Below are 18,877 nucleotides of genomic sequence, written 5' to 3'. Positions count from 1 at the left end.
AAACACTGACACACAAACGTACACAGCAACAGTAGCAGCAAGAGCAGGGAGAGAACACCAGGCAGATGCTTGCAGTGCTCGCTTGGAAAACAACTGTGTGCGATTGCCAGTGTGCGTATGTTGAAAAAATCATGTCGGACACAGAGGACGGAGGTTTTGACGGAGCGTCCTTCTTCTCTCTGCAGAGCCCAGGATCAACGTCCCCCACGAGGAAACAGAGCAAGGAGACCACGTTCACGGTGAGTGTGGGAACTCTCATTAACTAACTATGTACTCATGGTGAAGGTGCTAAACTCCTTTTCCCCCTTGAGTTAAGAAATAATGATATCAAATAATTCAGATACATTTTTCAGGTACTTGTGTCCTGCCTCATAAAATGCACATCACCTGTGGTAGAATCATCTCGAAATTTTTTAATTGGTTCATTTACTTTGGGGCAATATACAAACTCAAATCTTCACTATAACAGTATATGTGGGTTTTTTTTCTCTCATGTGTGAGTTGTTTTGTTCTTGTTTGCAGTTGCTAGCACACAGTGACATCATCCTACACAGAATCCAGATCGTTTCTCTTCTGTTGTCAGGCCGTTGCATCCTGTTTGGCCTCCTGCTTGGTGTAAAGCAGAGGTGCTGCTGCTGTGATGCTGTGAAATTGTCTGTTACTTATTTTAAAAACCACCTAAGATCTGGGGAGGTTGTGTCACAGCTTCCATAGCAACCACCGAGCGATGCCATCGAGAAGCAGATGGAAACACAAAGAGAGGGAATGCAGAGAGCAGTACTAGCGTCCAAATTAACTTCTACTGATACTAAATGACTTAAAGATGTCATATTTGTTTGAAACGTGGCTCTTGGTTTCGAAATAAGTTACAAGGAGCTTCTCATAGTTGGCAATGGTTCATTTTGCTTGCGGAAAATACAGCGATAACAATCAGAATTTATCAGCTTTAGATATCATAATGTTGATGCTTTTAGTCAGTAAGGTCATTCATATTTCCCCAGGGTCCTATGTTCACCAGATTGATATGGTACATAATGGGAACATGACAAAGGATCCTATGTTGCCAGGTTCCCATGTTCCCCAGCTCTATATATAAAACACTTAACTGGAGCCTAAAAAAAGACTGTATTTACTTTACTTATTTAGTAATTTGACATGGGCTATTTTGGGAGAATGGAAAGGGGGTTTCTGTTTCTAGCCCTAACCCCAGTTCTGCCACATGGCTATAGTCCCACACTGAGGGAACTTTTCACATTCATTACGGATGAAGATAAGGTGGATCTGGTTGTGGGTGTGTTAAATCCCTGTTACATTCATATAAAAGAATAAACTTACTAAACATTTATATCCTGTAGCAGGTCAAATTTGGCCCAAACAGAAAAAGGAGGGTTAACATGTGTTTCAATTGTTAAACCAAGGCTGGACTTTCACTGTTTCGGAGGAGGGGTGTTTTTAAAGGTCAACAGTTGAGGCCACTAAAGGTCAGGAAAGAGTGCCGGAAGCGGTGTGTGGACGTGAATGCAAACGACCTAATCCCGTCATTGGAGGGTGTTAGAAGTAAACTTTCCCACCATCAAGCAGAGGTCAGTTTAAACCCAGCTTTCTGTCAACCGCTGGACCTCAGCAGTGATTTCCATCCCCTCATATTGAGAAGTCCAAATAAAAAAAGTTCAGATAAATAGGAAGCCATTTCCCTAAAACAAATTATACACCTCAGAAGCCAAGATAGGGTTGAATTAAATGGCCGTTTCTTTTTTTCCCTTGCCACTTCAATCTAAATATTGATCTGGAAAAGGCTTCAGTGAAACAGAAATTCTCTATTTGCTATATTCTCATCAGATAAGGGGGCTTTCTGATGCGCTGAATAGAAAAAGTGCATCCTGACTGCAGGCTGTTAACCTCCAGAGGTTAATTGGAATGAATGTGAGAGAAGATAAAGGTCCTCTTGTTTTTCTGTTTTTCTTTATTCGGAAGACATGTCTCTTCATTTATTTTATTTTCAAGAAGTTTGTTCCTTCACTGCTCCTTTTTCCATCCCTCTTTCTTTTGAATCGAATAGATCGACATATGAATTTTTGTTAGTTTTTCATGGCAGATTTTGTCCTGATGACTTATTAAACCCTGACTCTGCAGTATTCAAAGCAGCCGTGACTTCAGACAGTGTCATTCCCACATGTTTTACAAACTCAGAAGGTTAGAGGAGACTCACTTGTCACAGATTTGCCTACTACCTTCCTAAGCCACCTGGAGGTTTGAGGTAGTCCTATTGAGCATCACCCCAGAAACGGATCATACAGTACACAGCTGTGAGTCCTGCAGCCAGCAGATTCAACAAATAGCAGATTAGATGCACCAAGATAATTTAAGGCTTTGGGAGCTTTTGCGTTTTTGGCAATCCATCAGAATATTGGGCTAGTGATCAGAAGGATGATGACGCCCCAAGGATGCAGTGCAGAGAGAACAGTGGATGAACAATGCTGGGTCGATTGGAGATGTCTTTCTTTACTTTGGTGTCTGTTCCAAGTGTGGATTATACCTTGAATACTACAGCTGAGGTTTGTGTGTGTGTGCGTGCGTGCATGCAGGGGGGGGGGGGGGGGGGGGGTCTAAATCCTTTTACGCAGTCACATTATGAGCAAGTCCTAGTCCAACAAATAGTCAGATATCAAGGAGAAGAATATTTAAACTTACGTTAGGTTTAACTTAAGGCTAGGGAAAGTTGTTAGTCAGGAGTCTGGTAATTAGTAGTTATGGTTAGTCTCCAGGGAATGAACATAAGTTAATGTAATTTCCCCTGAAGTCATGGATACAAGACTGTGTGCGTGTCTGTGTGTCTATAAACACATGGGGCACTGATTGTGCTGCTGTGCAGTTCTGTCGCATCAAAGTCAAGTTTTCTGTTGTGATACTTTAAACAGTCCCATTAAACTGCCCTCCCCGTGGTGCTCTCTCTCTCTCTTTCTCTCTCTCTCCCTCAGATTAACTGTGTGACGTTCCCATTGCCTGCATTCATGCCCGAACAACAGCTGCTGAAGCCAAACGAGTGGAGCTACTGCGACTACTTCTGGGTAAATATACCTCAACATTTAGGAGGCTGTAAATCTGTTCTCCATCGCCCCATCGCGCAAACTGCTTGTTAATTATCACACTTACTGCTGGAGTCAGCAAAAATCGTACCCTCCAACTCTATACAACTATAACTATAAATCTCTTAACTATAAATCTCTCTATAACTTCAGTTCCTTATATATTTATAATCTTCAGAAAGTTTAAATTTTTTAATTTGTTGTGGGATCATGATTGCCGTATTGTAAACAGTATATGCTAACTCACAGAAAATATCATTCCTTCTGCTTTAATTAAAGTATGATGAGAAATGTAGTCCCAAACATCCTTTAACATTAATGAAAAAGGATGAAATAATCTAAATGGAGTGACATAGTGCTTGATTATTTGCCTTTTCGTTACTTTTTGAGATTACTCATCCATAAAATATAAAATCAACATTGCTCCTTTATTCGTTCAACTGTGTATCACTATCACACTGTCCACTATAAACTTGTACTGTGCAGTAGGGAGAGGAATATCTGTGATCCTCAGAATTTGGTTGGATTCTGATTCAGAAAATATTTCATCAAAAATTTGCAAAGCTAGTTATGAAGTTGATAAAAGCAACATCAACATCCCTATAATTCCCAGCTGACCGATTGCACCTTCCCAGGTGGCCTCAGCCTTCAACCTAACTTTGTCAGCGACTGATGATGAGAAGCTCTTAATGCAGGGATGGAAAAAACATGTTGTGCAAGACCATGAGAGAGATGATGTAACAGGAAGTAAAACGATCTACGTGAACATCTTGAACAAAAAGGAGAGAGCAATTCTTTCAAAATGATCTTCTTCCTGTGTCAACACTACTGCTCTCTCCAGTACGTCATTGAACGAACATCCCCAAGATTCCTTGTGGACAAAAGCAGCGCTGGATCCTTTTCATCTTTTGACGTGACTCAATATTTATTTCATCCTCGCTGCGCTGCACGCAGAGTAGTGTAGTAGGATGATACATTGCAAGTAAGTGAATGGAGCGGAGGGAGCCAGCTGGCCTCTGCTGCTCTGTTTGGACGTCTCCCACCCCTGCAGTGTAATCTCTACCAGGTGTGGTGGGCGAACACAGTAACACAAACAGTCGACAACACAGTGAAAGGAAAGAGCGATTAAAGAAAGTGGAAGTGGATGTTTTGATGAAAACAAGTACATTTCTCGATGAACCAGGCAACTGTCAGACCCCCCGCGTTCTGTCCTCTGTCTGTGTTTACGTGCACTGGAGGAACCAGTTTACTGCACTGATCTGTTTCCTTTAACGTCACATAAACAAGAACCCTGTAATCAGGACTCCAGAAACCTATTAGTACAGAAGCTCTCCATTCTGGGAATTCTGGGAAACTGACTTATTTTGAAGGTTCAACTTCAGCTCCTGTCAAAACACACTGGTTCGTATTTTGAACAACACAAAACGCAATAAGGAGAAATATGCACAAACCTACAGATTTCCAGCCTAAACAATTGTATATCAAACGTGTATTATTCTGTAGTATTAATAATTATCAAGGCAGAGGAAGACATCATATGTTAACATTAGAATGACCATTAAAAAAGCTGCAAGGGTCCCACGCTGCCATCTCTGCCCGTGTTTCACTCGCTCACCTACATTTTCATCTTTAACTCTTTGTTAACTCTAGCAAAGTGCCCTTTCTAAACCTGCCTGTTGCGAATGGGCTATTTGCTTGGCATGTGGTGATGCTGGTTGAAGCTTTCTATTTATAACCCTAAAAGTGACCCTGCAGTTATTGAACGCGGCAAGTACAGTAGGGAGCCGTGAAGCTGCACCAACACAGAGCTGTTCGTATGTTTATTTAAAGTTCAGTGAAGCTCGCCTCAGTACGTAGAGCCCTAAATTGGAGAATCAGTTGTCATTGTCGTGAATGTGCCCGTTATCGTGAACATCATATCATAAACAGCGTCACTTATGTTGATGACTCCCAGCCACTGTTACAACACACTGTTAAAATTGTCCCTAAACAATATACATGCCAAGTGTGAAGTTCTCAAGATGTGCGAGTCCCATACATTTAGATAGATAGATATATTACGCTGCTCCGCCCCCACTGACTACAAGGTGCTGTTTGGATTTTGATTCAATATGTTCTTCATAGTACTAAATTTGACACTGCACTTTCTTGGGCTCATCAACAACACACATGCCAATTGTGAGGCTGATAATACATGCTTTATATTCGTTCCTCGTACAGACTTTTAATTTCAGATTTGTGGACTTAGCAGATAGATTCCAACACAAAGCTGTTGGCAGACATTGTGTTGTCGGCTCACTGAGGTGGCTGACGCAGCGGCTGGTGCACTGACAGGACTCTTTAGGCACCATCATGTTGCAAGGATGAGACACGACAGATCCATTTTACCAGCCTGCATGGCGGCTAGCAGCAGCTCACTCAAATGGATGACACAGTATGCACTCATGTCATCTATATGATATTCATTGAGTTAGAGCTGGACTTACCTTATTGTCTGATAAATTTAAACCTCATGTCATGCTGGTGCATTACCTCTGTGTGTGTGTGTGAGGGAAGATGCAGCAGGTGATGTGTTTCATTGTGCTGCTTGGTCAAGGTGTGATGTTCTCCTGTTTGTTGCTAAGTATCTGTTTGTTCAGTGCATTTCTCTTGTGTTTATCTCGTAGACTGATAAGAAGGATCCTCAAGGCAACGGCTGCATCACAGGATTCGAGGTCCTGCTGCAGAAACAGCTGAAGGGGAAACAGATGCAGAAAGAGATGGCCGAGTTCATACGAGAAAGGTATCAGCTTTGCCGATCCCTTTTCTGTTTTTTTCACACTTCATCCGCGGGTTACCATGAAAACCGTGCACTTCCCATTACAGAAACTCATAAAACATTTCCCCTTTTTCATGCTCATTCATGTGCATCACTAAGTTGCACAACACAGAGAACACACATGGAAACAGTCAGTCAGTCCGAGTTGCATAAAGGCTGTGTGGTAATGAATCTCTTTACTTCCCTCTCAGGATAAAGATAGAAGAGGAGTACGCCAAGAATCTCTCCAAGCTCTCCCAGATCCCGCTCGCCGGCCAGGAGGAAGGGTGAGCTACTTTGTTCTATGGAGTGTTTTCTGGAGAAAGCCCTTCCGGTCAATAGTGGAGCTTGACAGTCACACACAGCTGCATGGAAGATGTGAATTAACACAAAATTACACAAAAAGCTGTCTGCCATAATTGACTTTCCACTATGCAGATGCTTTGGAGATGCGGGTGCAGTAAATGGTCTAATTTGGGGTTCCTTCAACCACAGTTGATATTTTGTAATAATAATAATGATTTGAGGCATCATCTGACCATTTAGGGCCTATTTGTTCCCTAGCAAGTAACGTTAAAATCTACATCACCGATCACTCAAATAAGAACGCCGTAATATCGGGCGAGGCAGATGCCTGTGAATGTCTGTAATGTGCAGCAGCGATGCTAAATGTAGCTGCAAACTTATAATTAGACGTAGCAGTGCTAACCAGATGTAGAGAAGGCGGAATATAGCCACCATTGTTGTTGTTTATGTTGTTCATTACACAAAGCAAGTGTTGGCATGTGGCTCGGTGAGCTGTGACATTTCCCTAGTGCTCCGTTTTACATGCCCACATGGACACACAGAAGCCAAATATCTAACCATAGCACAAAAGTAATGTATTTAGTTCTCCCACTCCTTATAACCCCATTAACCAATCAGTTGTGGGTCCCTAATTGATTCTAAGGAATGGTATTACCTCTCCCACTCCTGGTTTCTCTTAGTTAATTGTTTGACACAGAAAATATAAGAAGTAAGTTGAGCTCAGTTGGAACCAAAGCAATTCAGCTTGTGAGACAAACCAGTGGCTGTTGGTCACTTTGGTTGGTAGTTCACCGCTGTCTCTGCTTGACTTCCCCCTTTTCACATCATCCTTCGACTGGTCTCTGGGTTCGATGTGTGCTTGTTGGGGAGCCAGTTATCCCGTGGGCCATGTGTCACTTGGTTTGCACCGGTTTGTAAAGAACTTTCCACGTTGACATATTACTTTGAACTACATTTACATGCTGGTTGTTCATCTTCACTAATGTTGATGTCAATGATGTACCTGCTTGTAGCAGTAGCCGCTGTACTCACTGCATCTCGTCTGCCCAATCACTAATGCTAGTTATCACTGTTTGCTATTTGAATAAGTTGAAACCTGATGATTTACATTTAATCATGTAGTAATTGGATTCTTCTCTGGGTCCTTCGTTACTCTGGAATGAAAATGGGGAAGTCTTCGACACGAGACAACCTCATCGTGCTGTTCTGAGTCAATCGTTCGTCAAATGCGACCTCTGAAGAATATGGCTCTCCAGATAACTAAAGTCTCATAATACAGCCTCGTCTGTCTTTTTATCTCGTTGTAAATAAACACTAATCAGAATTAGCGAGGCAGACGGCTCCTCAGTGAGCCAGCCAGTCAACTAACCATCCAGGCAAGACATCCCAGTGTGAGCTGGGGTCTGGAGGCCCTGCCCAGTGATGTTGTGAAACAGTATGGCCTTCCTGTAAATCACTGCATGCTTTGATCTCAGTCCTGCAGCATACTACAGCAATCAACAGAGAGGGGAGGAGAGGAGGGAGGGAGGATAGAAGTGTAGATGCAAAGGGGGGGAAGAGTGAAGAGTGAAGATGAGGGTGATGAGATTTGAGGAGACAGACATTTAGTTGTGTGTGTTGGGGGTTGGAGTGGAAGCAGGAATCCAGGGAAGCCCTGCAGGGAGAAGGAGTCTGCAGCCACTCCTCTTTCCCCCGGCCTGGCAGCAGAGGGGATATCACGCTGAGGGCAGCTCTTTGTCAGATTCTCTGAGGGAACGCAGAGACATGGAAAGTAAAGTAACAGGGAGCCAAGAGGGGAAAGGCCAGCTAAAGAAGCCCCCGAAGAGTAGGAGCTGTGATTTGTTGAGACGCCACCTACCGTGTTGTTATTAAACTCATCTTTATTAAGAGATTCCTCAGGGACACAGTGGGAGTGCATAGCAATGTGCCTGCATGTCAAAATGTGGAAATCATCAGTCTGGAAACAAGCTAAAAACATCATCTAAGTATTTTATACAACATCTCATTGGTATTTTTCTCATGCTATTTACATTAGATATAAACTTAGATGGACCAGCCTTATGGGGTTTGTCTGAGAAAGTTATTCAAGAAGGGAATTGATATTTTAACTTAAAAAAATATACTAACAATCCTACAAAAACTAGGTTTGAACATGTATCTAAACATGGAAAATATGACCACATTGTTACATCTAATATAATATGTTGTTATTGTGTGAAATATATTTTAATGGAACTTTATAACGCTTTTGTTTTTAGATTTTATTTCAGTGACAGTTGAGCCAGGGGACATGGGGAGGTGGGAGGGGGATTACTCATTATAAAACCAAACAGTTTGTCAGAGTCCGCAAAAATCTGTACTGATGTTTGAGGTGAGGGGTTTGCTTCTAGCCTAACATGTTCAGGTGTGAGCAGTAGTAGTTTCTGCTGGCTAACGCTAGCTAACGTTAGCTAATTTAGATGTATGCTGTCCATGCGTCCATCCATCCATCCATACATCCATCCATCCATCCATCCATCCATCCATCCATCCATCCATCCATCCATTCATCCATGTTCTTGCACGTACATATGAGAACATCCTGCAGAGGCTGGCTAAGCAGGATGTTTCAGACATTCCTCTCCCCTGCCACGCTTTCCTGCTCCCTGGCGATCTAGGTGTTCCCTGGCGAATTCAGGGTCTATCTCTGGGTCTCCTCCAAGGTTTGCGTGCCCGGGACACATCCTGATTTGATGCTGGAGCCACGTCAATTGGCCCCTTTTGACATGAAGGAGCAGAGGCTCCACTGTACTCAAGTTGTGGAAAACTAAATTTGGCCGCTCGTATTTGTGATCTCGTTCTTTTGGTCAAAGCCTCAGAGCTCATGACCATAGGTGAAAGTTCATAACGTAGATCAACTGGTGAATGTAATGTTTTGTATCGCAACTCAGCTCTCTCACAGTACAAGGGTCCAGTAAAACTCCCTTTGTACCAGATGTGTTGTGTATATTACATTACTGAATCAGGTGTCTGCATTTATGACTCTATTTATACATCTACTGCTAGTGTGACGTTGTGTTTTATTTACCACTGTCCCCTACTTGCCACACTTCTGTCCAGCATTTCTTTCTGCTAATACCTCATAGAAATGGACTATTGTCTTGAGTTCATGAAAAAACTACATGAGACCAAGAAAGTGGGCAAAGTGAAATGTGCGAGCGACCGTGCAAGCAAGGTTTAGCTAGGCTTACCTTCCCCTGCACTGTTTATTTGCATATAAGAAAACTCCTCTTCACATGAGCTTGGTAATAGAGGGTCAGAGTGGGATGGAATTGTCCTATATAGAATCCAGATTATGCCAACCAGCTTAGTCTGCCCACACCCAGAAAAGTGCAACACAATACTTCCATTATTCTCTCCCTCAGGCCGCTCTGTTGTCAGACAGCACAATCGCTGTTTTGTTGGTCAGTTCCTACCATCCGACCGGCCAGAGCCCAGAACCAGCCGCCTATTTATTCCTGAATTTACCATTTGTTTGGTAGAGATGTAGCTGCGAGGCATGTGACGACTCTCTTTTCCAACCCAGCATGCACTGTTTCAGTTCTGTTGGATGGTGGAAGTACAGGGAGGGAGGTTCTTTCATTTTCATATATTTTCTTTTATTTGCAAAGGATTGTCTGTCACTGGGGACGGTAGCACTGTAGGAACATGACGACTATAATGTGAATCTTGGAGATATGCACAAATGTGTCTTAAAGTTGTTTGTGTGTTTTCTGAGGTACAGAACACACAGATTCGAGGAAGTCAACTATTTACTTGCTTAAAATGCTGAATTCCTGTTGAAACAACATGTTTGGGCGGAATGGGACACAATCAGGGATAATGTCAGTTATGGTGAGAAAAGCAGGTAATGCAGTGCACACTAATAAACAGTCAATACCTTCCACAACCTGCTTGGATGGTCATCATAGATATATTATTTATTGGACTATAAAAAGCAGAAAAACTGTTCAACCCTTTGTTGCTGCTGTGGAGCTGCAGGTGCCAGACTTTGCTCTGACAGTGTTAGGAATGTTTTGGATGTCAGTCTGAGGGAATTCCACACATGTCTTCATTCAGAGCGATGCTTTGAAGTGTCCCGCTTACCCTCACAGACGGCTGGTTCCAAACCCAGAGCCTCATGGCTGTGACTCTCTGCCTGCAGGAGGATTGTCTTACTGTCCGCCGCTTGACGATCTATGAAGAGGATTTTTCCCCATTATCAGTCAGTACTATTCAGGAATCATGAATCACCGTCGCTGGCCTACAATTATGACGTAATGTGCATCGGTTAAATTAATTTTTACGCTTATCTGCTCGAACAATCCGAGCCCTCTCAGCGTTATAGCCCCCAGCTGGGGTGAAAAGCTGAACTCATAGGCAAAGAATAAGCTGAGCCATATCTCATGTCCAATTCAACCTAATCATCTGTTGAACTGGCTGTGGACCTCAGCTCAGCGCTCAGAGATTTTGTGTATCTGTGAACTTTAACTCTGACTCTGCTGCTGAACTATGTGTGTGTGTTTGTGTGTATAACAGTGTGTGTGTATGTGGCCGTGTGTAATAGGATTCACTCATCTCCAGCTGTGTCCTACCCCCCCTTTACCCGAGATTTTCTGCTTTCCCTCCATGTCTTTACGTAAAAAGTGTGTGTGGTCCTAACGGTGTGAGATATTAAACACACACACTCACTCCCTCCTCCTTATCTGTTCTCAGGACTCTGGGGGAGGCCTGGGCCCAGCTGAAGAAGAGCCTCACAGACGAAGCTGAAGTTCACCTAAAGTTCTCCTCGAAGGTAATTCAGCCCATTGTATTTCATCCCTGCAAACCCCATGACGAGTGACTGTTCTCTTTCATATAGTTTTTAATTTGATTGTTGTATTTGTGTTTGTTTGCACAACAAACAGCCAATGTGGTGACAGTGCAGATGTTACCAGTGTGTGCAGACTGCATCTGTGTTGTGTTTGTTCGACAGCTTAGCCTCTGCTCTCAGAGTTCACCAGGCTCCGTCTGGTATTTTCTTAGATCTTTGATTTGACTTCCGTGTACTTCCATGAGATGGATTCATGAAGCTTCACGAAAGTGCAAATTCTTTTCCTCAGTTTGAAACGGTTTCAACTGTGCTGAAACATCTTCACCTCAATCTTTGCAGCTCAGAGCAACTTAGTGTCCAGGACACTTTAAATTCGTTTTGCTGCAGATGTTGGGGAGGTTTTGATTCAACAAAAACTAAATGGGAACTTGGGAGATATGTTACGGCGTCTTTATGGTTCAAATCTTTGTTTCAATAATACATTTAGTAAAATAAAAAAAAATGGGTTTCCACATAGCTAACACAAATGTTTAACAAAGCAAATCTCTCACGTGGCTCTGCATAACATATATTTCGTTTACGATAATAGGTTGGATAGGTTCATTTAGGGTAAGGTAGGATAGGGTAGGAACAGACATTATAGGATAGAATATATGATAGATAGGATAGGATACAGGTTAGAATAGGGTACAAGATATGATTCGATGGATGATAAATAGGGTAATTCCAGTTTAATACAACTCGTCTTACTTTTGTAGATTGAGATTTTTCATATTAGTGTTTCATATTAACAACATTGTACGCTTGTTTTTCATAGTTTGGATCTTGAAACAAAACAGCACCACAAGACACACATGCAGTCAGATGATCAGATCAGGTTTTAAACAGATTCATACATTTGTGAAAAATGTCTCCAATCTTGCCGTTATCATCTGTGACTAATAATACCTTGAAGTACATAACTGATAAGAGTACCATGGAGTTTTGAACTTGTAGAAAAGTTTTAATCCATTTTGACCGTGGGCTCAACAGCCTATACAAGGAAGACAGTCCTCCCACAGATTTGTTCACAAGGGGCTTCATGATGGCTCCGTGGGCTGAGGCACATTCTGTACATTTTACACTGAGGCTTTGAATCAGCCACCACCTTTTGTGACTTCCTCTCAATGGGAAGTAGATTTGATTCTTCTTGAGTGACACATGATCAGCAGTTCCACGCACATAAAACTCATATAAAACCTAGAGAATGTTTTTTCATTATTATTAATATGATATCCATATTTATGGGCTTTATTGCTCTAAATAAAAAAACAAAGTTTGTTTTGGGTGGGAAGACGAACAGAGGCCAGGGTTGCAGCTGGACTGATGGAGGAAGTGGAGTCGCTGATGTTATCCTTCAGAGATGCACAGATGTGTGTCGCTGTTCCTGGTTCTTGGGGCAGGAGGAAGGATTTGAGTGGAAATGGACTTAGAACGCGGCTACAGGAAGGATTTGCAGATTTCAAAAACCAGTGACCGCTGGGACAGGATACCTGCTGGCCTTTTAGGACCATCTGAACAATGACCAGCTTTCTACTCAAAACTAGGTCATTTGGTTTAATAATATCATCTTCAGCATTATTTTAAAACATTTGTTGAACCATCAGAAATCTGATGAATCAGAGCGGGACGTTCGGCAACGTTGGCATCTGTGGTTCTGTATGATGTTTGGCTCCATAAACTGAAATATTTCACATCTAAACTAGCACAGTGTGGCAGGATGATGACTTCATGTAGAAAGCAGCTAAAGGCAATGGAGCTAATTATGTTTTTCGGGTAATTAAATCAGATATGTCGAGGGGGAGTTATAGTGATTTCCCCTTTGATTGATAACTTTATCGTCACTGAAATTTAAATGGCATAATTCATTTCGTGACTCTCTGCTTCAGCGCCACTTTATATGCATGCAGAGTTACTGTATCTGCACCTGGATTCATATCGTCATTCAGTACCTAATAGCTGCCAGGCATATTTATTCTTTTCAGTTATCACGAGTGTGAAAGTAATCAGAGGCTGCACATGCGTTTGGACAGTCAATTCCTTCCTAGTCCCACCACAAGAGGAAAACATATTCAAACAAGAAAGAGTGAAAATTACTTTTTTTTCTTCTTCTTCTTCTTCTTCTTCTTCTTCTTCTTCTTCTTCTTCTTCTTCTTCTTCTTCTTCTTCTTCTGCCTTTTTCCTTTTGCAAACTCCTTGTCCTCACATGACACTGTTTGAGCCTGAACTTTACTTCAGCATCAATGTGAGCCTGTCAGATGAGCCCTCGCATTGCAAAGAGTGTCCAGCTGCAAACCTCTTGTTGAGATTGTTGGTTGTGTTTTGTCCGAGCAGCTCCAGAGTGAAGTGGAGAAGCCTCTGCTGAGCTTCCGGGAGAACTTCAAGAAGGACATGAAGAGGTTCGACCACCACATCGCAGACCTACGGAAGCAGCTGGTTGGTCGCTTCGCGTCAGTGGAGAAGGTACAGGCACTCACCGAGACGCAGATTTAAAGCAGCTCTAATTTTAAAGCAGCCCTGTCCTCTTATTTGGCAGTGGCAGAAATTCCGGCATCATCTTGCTGGTGATTAAAATTCCACAACTCCTCCATAAGCAGACGGCTGTTTCCTGTCGCTGGAATGCGTCCTGCTTTTTGTATATGTACAATGAAAAGCTATTGGCTGCAGCCTGAAGGCAACCGCGAATCTGTCTCACATCATCTGTCATCTGTGCAGCGTTCGCTCTGAGAAGGGACAAAACACTCTCTCTCTCTAGAAAACCATCTGATGGACTGTAACTACACCCTTAAGTATTGGCAGAAATACCCTTCCGTCTAGAAATTGAAAAAACACAGACACACACAGAATATGTCAATTAGCTTGCTAAAAGTTGTAAAGGTCTTCAATAGCAACAAACACACTGAGGGGAGGAGAGGATGTACAGTGTATATGAACGGTAGACAACGTGGTGGTTTAGGGGTATAGTTTCAGCATAGATTAGAATATTAGCGCAGCTCTCCAATCATTCCCCAGGGGTCACTGGTGGCAGGGGGCTGTCCACCTTTGATAAAAGAGTGTCCATTTTTTCAAATAAATATAAATGTCCTGACGTAGAGACGTCCCAACTGTAGAAACTGTGATGTTAAAACCAGCATTAAAGTATTTCTTCAAAGCACAGCTGTATCATTTAGTTTATTGCTCAAAAACACTTTTAAGTGTGAAGTATCTCTTTAAAGAGTGTAACATTATCAGTGGCTGCAAACGTTTATCTCTTTCGGTATTTAGATGTTTGTTTCAAGAAAGCCACACAATCGTTGAAGAAAAATCTTTCTGCCAGAAATGTAAGAGCAGATCCTTTGTGAGATTAAGCCTCATGATTTTTCACAAAGGGGTTTGTCTCAGATCTGAGCTGGATTTTCTCGGCTTCTCTTATCTACCATCAGGCCCGCAGAGCTCTGGCTGACCGACAGAAGGAGCTGGAGTTGAAGACTCAGCAGCTGGAGATCAAACTCAGCAGCAAGATCGAAGAGGATATCAAGAAGGCCCGCAGGAAATCCACACAAGCAGGTGAGAGGCCGAGGTCAAGGTCAAACTGTGGTTCACGGTCTGTTATTTTAAATGGGGAGGTAGTGTTGGTCACCGGATTCATGTTGCAAGCTCGTTCAAAAGAACTAAGGGTTGACAATAATCTGCACTGATTGCAACAACTAATAGATTTCCCTAACTTCTACTTTTACAGTAAAAACAACGGTGATTTTCTTTTCCTTTGTAAGTGCAGTTCATTTTTTTTTTTGCTAAAATGGCAAGTGTCTTTAAAGAGCCTTTACAAAACACATACAACACTAGACCCTGAATATAATCTAGATTTTGACAGGCTAGCAGACCTGTGAACAAAGGAGGAACCTTTGTGATAGAGATGGGTAACAAGGATAAACTGAAGAAAATCCTCTGGGGAGACTGAAAATATAGTTTGATTTGCTTTGTCAAGGTGCAACCTCGAGGCATGAGGAAATGTGTATGTGATAGTCATCAAAATCCTGTGAAACCTCCTTGAAAATATGAATCCTAAACGTGATGACAGTTTGGTGAGAATCCATTCATCCATCCAACTTCCGCTTAATCAAAAGTCGGGTTGTGGTGGCAGCAGCCTAAACAGGGGGTTTTGGTTAACTGGTCCATTCATTTTCAAGTAAACAGAAATACTTTTAGATCTCAATGTGAAACCAAAACGAGCCAGATCAAACGTAAACAATGTAACAAAGACATGGACTTTGGTTTGGATTATCAAATGTGAAAACGCTCTCAGTCTCCGGGGCAGGCAGAAGTGAGCCATCCACTGTTTTCGTACAGAGAACCACGGCCTGAGACTTTGGAGGTTAAGATTCTTGACCTAAGAGTTAGAAAGGCCCAAAGACTTCTGGGAGATTTGTGTTCTCTTGTGGCTCGGAATAAAATGTGCAAAGAAAATACATTTTGGAAACAGTGTTTGTCCATACAGCAGATATGTGGATCTGGATTTCATCATTCACCCTATGAAAGTCCCCACCCCCAACTCAAATGTTAGATTCTCATCAGAAATCATGAGTATAATCAGCAGTGGTTTATGTCAGCGCTGCCCTGCAGCCGCAAATCAGACTCCCCTGGGAGCACAGCTCATACGGTTCAGTAAATAGTTAACTTTCTGCCCATAACTCTGTATCCTCCTCCAGTGTTTCTCCAGCCCTTCACTGGAGAGATCCAATGTGAGTCGAGATGCTGTGTTTGGCTTTTTAAATGACTCATGAGCTTTGTCAGCACTTCGAGCCAGACTGGGACTTTTTTTTATGTTAGGATGGGAGTGAGGGGAAGAAGAGGGGGTCAGACACATTCTTAACTCGACGAGTCTGTTCACACCAGACTGACAGAAGGCGTGGGCGTGGAATAACTCTACTCCAATAGCCCCTGGGACACACACACACACACAACCCATAAAGTCACTTCAACCAACATAGAGATTATGCAGTGTGTTCTTTTTTAGTAGTGGGAAGAATTAATTGACTAAGAAAAAGATACAAAAAATGCATTTAGAATGGCTTATACATGCCTACCTACCACTAACCCACACCCACTGGACACACACACATACAACTTACCAATTAGCTTGCTAAAGCTAAGTCATCTATGTTGTCTGGCTGTGAGCGATAACTCCAGTAAAAAGATTTTGCCCTTCTGCTTTTTGGAGACAAAAATTCTGTATAAAGGCTTCTCACCTCCTGTGTTTCTATTCGGCCAAGATCAGGGTCGTCCTGAGCCTTTAAACTGTGGCACAGGAGAGGACTGGGGGAAGACTCTGAATTGTAAATGTTGTGGTTGTGTAGTTGTGTAGTTTCAGCATAGATTTGAAAATGAGCACTTCTTTCCAGATTCCTATTGACAAATGGTCGCTGGCGCTGGTCGGCTCCCACCATAACTATATAAATGTCATGTCGTCCCAAATAGTTGACACTACATAAACATTGGCTCTGAAAGTTTCAAGACAGTTTGTACCACTAGGTGGCGTTTTGAGCCACGTTCCACTCGGGAAATGTATTTTATAGATGTAGTAAATGGATATTTAAAACCAGCCTTGATTGGTCATATAATTAAGTTTTGACTCTTGAAATAATACAAGAAACATGAGGGATTGTTTTCTGGTGGCAGCTAAAGGAATTATAATTTTCTCTCAATAAATGAAAAGGTAAATTCATGAGCAAATAAAAAGAAATGCGTCCTTTTTAATTTGTTTGAGTCTTTTTACCTGAATTTACCTTTTTTTGAAAGGGTTAAGAAAACGAGTTAGGAAAAAGTGCAGGGTGTCTGAAACTCTATATTTTCCCTATTGTCAGCATGTGTCCACTGCACTTTGTCTTCTGTCAAATTAACATCATAGTTGTTCTTATCTACACATTTTTCAGTTTTTGGCGATTATGAAATAATTATTTCACTGCAGGCCATGAACGCCGCATGCTAACCTGAGGTCTTTCCCAAGCTGCTGTTCTGCTCCAATGAAATATGTTTTAAAAAATCGACATGAATTCAGGTTCATGAAAACTGCTCTGCTTTGTCTTTGGCTACATAAAATAAACAATCACAGAGAGAGTGGGAGGTGAATAAAGGTTGTATTGACTTTACTGCTGCACAGAACCTCAGAGCATTGTTTTGTAAAAGCTGTGTTTACCCCGCATGCAGTGAAACGCCAAGCCGATGATTTGATTCACATACTCTGGAGGCTGTTTTGGAAAATCTCAGTTTTGGGGGAGGAGTCTTGACAGAGCGCTGACATGATGTGAGACAGGCTATTAACAACTTATCTGGATTAATGTGCATGTACTTATTGGAAAATGGTGTTGTCATGTCAGTCAAACCACACCCACACAGCTTTGATGTAACAGACTAGAGTCTTTTACTAGTAAACTTGTGACAAATAATACTTTTGCCTTTAATCTACCTTATTTAGCCCTGAATATGTTTACCTCCGCCAAGGAGGTTATGGTTTCACCCCTGTTTGTTTGTTGGTTGTTGTGTTTGCTTGTAAGCAAAATGTCACATAAACCACAGGACAGATTACCATGAAACTTGATGGAAGGATTCAATATAGGTCAGAAAAGAACTCATCAAATTTTGGTATAGATCTTTATGGGAATAATCAGACATGTTAAGAGGACTGATGTTTTTTATTATGTGTAATTTTGCTGCTGATCGAAATAAAAACCAGGATCTAGTGAATTTAAATATGGTTTCATAAGGGGACTGTTGGGCCTTGGTGGAGCTAAGTACTCTCAGAGGAGCCCTCTTGTTGGAGAGGCCGTCAGTGGGGGGGGGGGGGGCAGGGCAGCACAAGCAGAACATTTCTCTTCTACTTCCTCTTGATGACAGTGGTCAGCAACCAAGGTTCAAAACCAAGGTTCCCTCTATCGGTCAGACGAGGTTGGACTGACCCGCGATGGATGCTGATGCTTTTCTTGAGTGCTTATCCAAATAAGTAAAAACCAATCAAGACTAAAAGGACGTTGACAACAAAAGAGATAAGGCAGACTCAAAACAAATAAAAACAGTATTATAATAATAATACAAGCAAATCAAACATTCCTCAAAGGGCCAGGCTTCAAATACGCTGAGAGGAGTAGTGCGTTTAAGTTCAGTGGGCTCTGATAGCGTGAACTTGATCTTCCTCTTACACAAACTGTCACCTGGGAGTGACCAGCAGTGTAACGTGTGTATGTCAGAAGGGGGTGTGTGTGTGTCTGTGTGTGTGTGAAAAAGTAGAGACTTGGCTGCAGGAGGATTGGTGCTGTGAAAGTTAGCGAGCTGAGCAAAGTGACGAGCTAAGAGTAAACAGATGTAGACTCTCCGCAGAAGTGTGATGTCATGACTCAACCGGGCATGACCACATGCTGTCACACACAAGTCCTCCATCCATACTGGCTCTCCTCCCACACACGCAAACACTCACGAGTCATCCGTCCCGTACGTCCTCCGCGCTGCTTATGCAACCGGGGAGAAAAACAGCAGCAGTTGTTGACGGTGCTCGCGGCGTCTGGCTGCCAGTGACGAGGAGCGCAGGGCGAGGGAAGCAGAGACGAGACTGATGCCAAAACAACTAAAGTGCGGCATCTGTCTGCTCATAACAAAGACTCATTATCGCTTTGTGCTCTCCCTGCATCGGACTACATGCAGCACCGGCTCATTCATGTCTCCTTATTCACAGGATTTCCTAATTTCAGTCACCTGAGGCCATGATCACCTTTTTTTATTGAGCTCTTTTTACTTTTTACTTACAAAACAGATTTTTGCTTTGTGCAGGAGTTGACGGTTTGATAT

The 18,877-nt window shown here is 42.3% G+C and overlaps 1 protein-coding gene across 1 annotated transcript in view; it reads left to right on the top strand.

The window, feature by feature from the left end:
* Window positions 1-18,877, top strand: part of gas7b (growth arrest-specific 7b) — a 55,534-nt gene that overhangs the window by 30,112 nt on the left and 6,545 nt on the right. Inside the window, exons 5-11 of the mRNA XM_053413405.1 lie at window positions 186-239; window positions 2,979-3,068; window positions 5,753-5,868; window positions 6,096-6,170; window positions 10,924-11,002; window positions 13,394-13,522; window positions 14,482-14,605. Of these exons, the coding sequence (XP_053269380.1) occupies window positions 186-239; window positions 2,979-3,068; window positions 5,753-5,868; window positions 6,096-6,170; window positions 10,924-11,002; window positions 13,394-13,522; window positions 14,482-14,605 (667 nt within the window). The remainder of the gene's footprint in view (window positions 1-185; window positions 240-2,978; window positions 3,069-5,752; window positions 5,869-6,095; window positions 6,171-10,923; window positions 11,003-13,393; window positions 13,523-14,481; window positions 14,606-18,877) is intronic.

Source organism: Pleuronectes platessa, chromosome 21 (assembly GCF_947347685.1).
Source record: "Pleuronectes platessa chromosome 21, fPlePla1.1, whole genome shotgun sequence".
NCBI lineage: Eukaryota > Metazoa > Chordata > Actinopteri > Pleuronectiformes > Pleuronectidae > Pleuronectes > Pleuronectes platessa.
The sequence above is the reverse complement of the archived record's forward strand: the minus strand, read 5'-3'. Positions and strand labels throughout refer to the sequence as shown.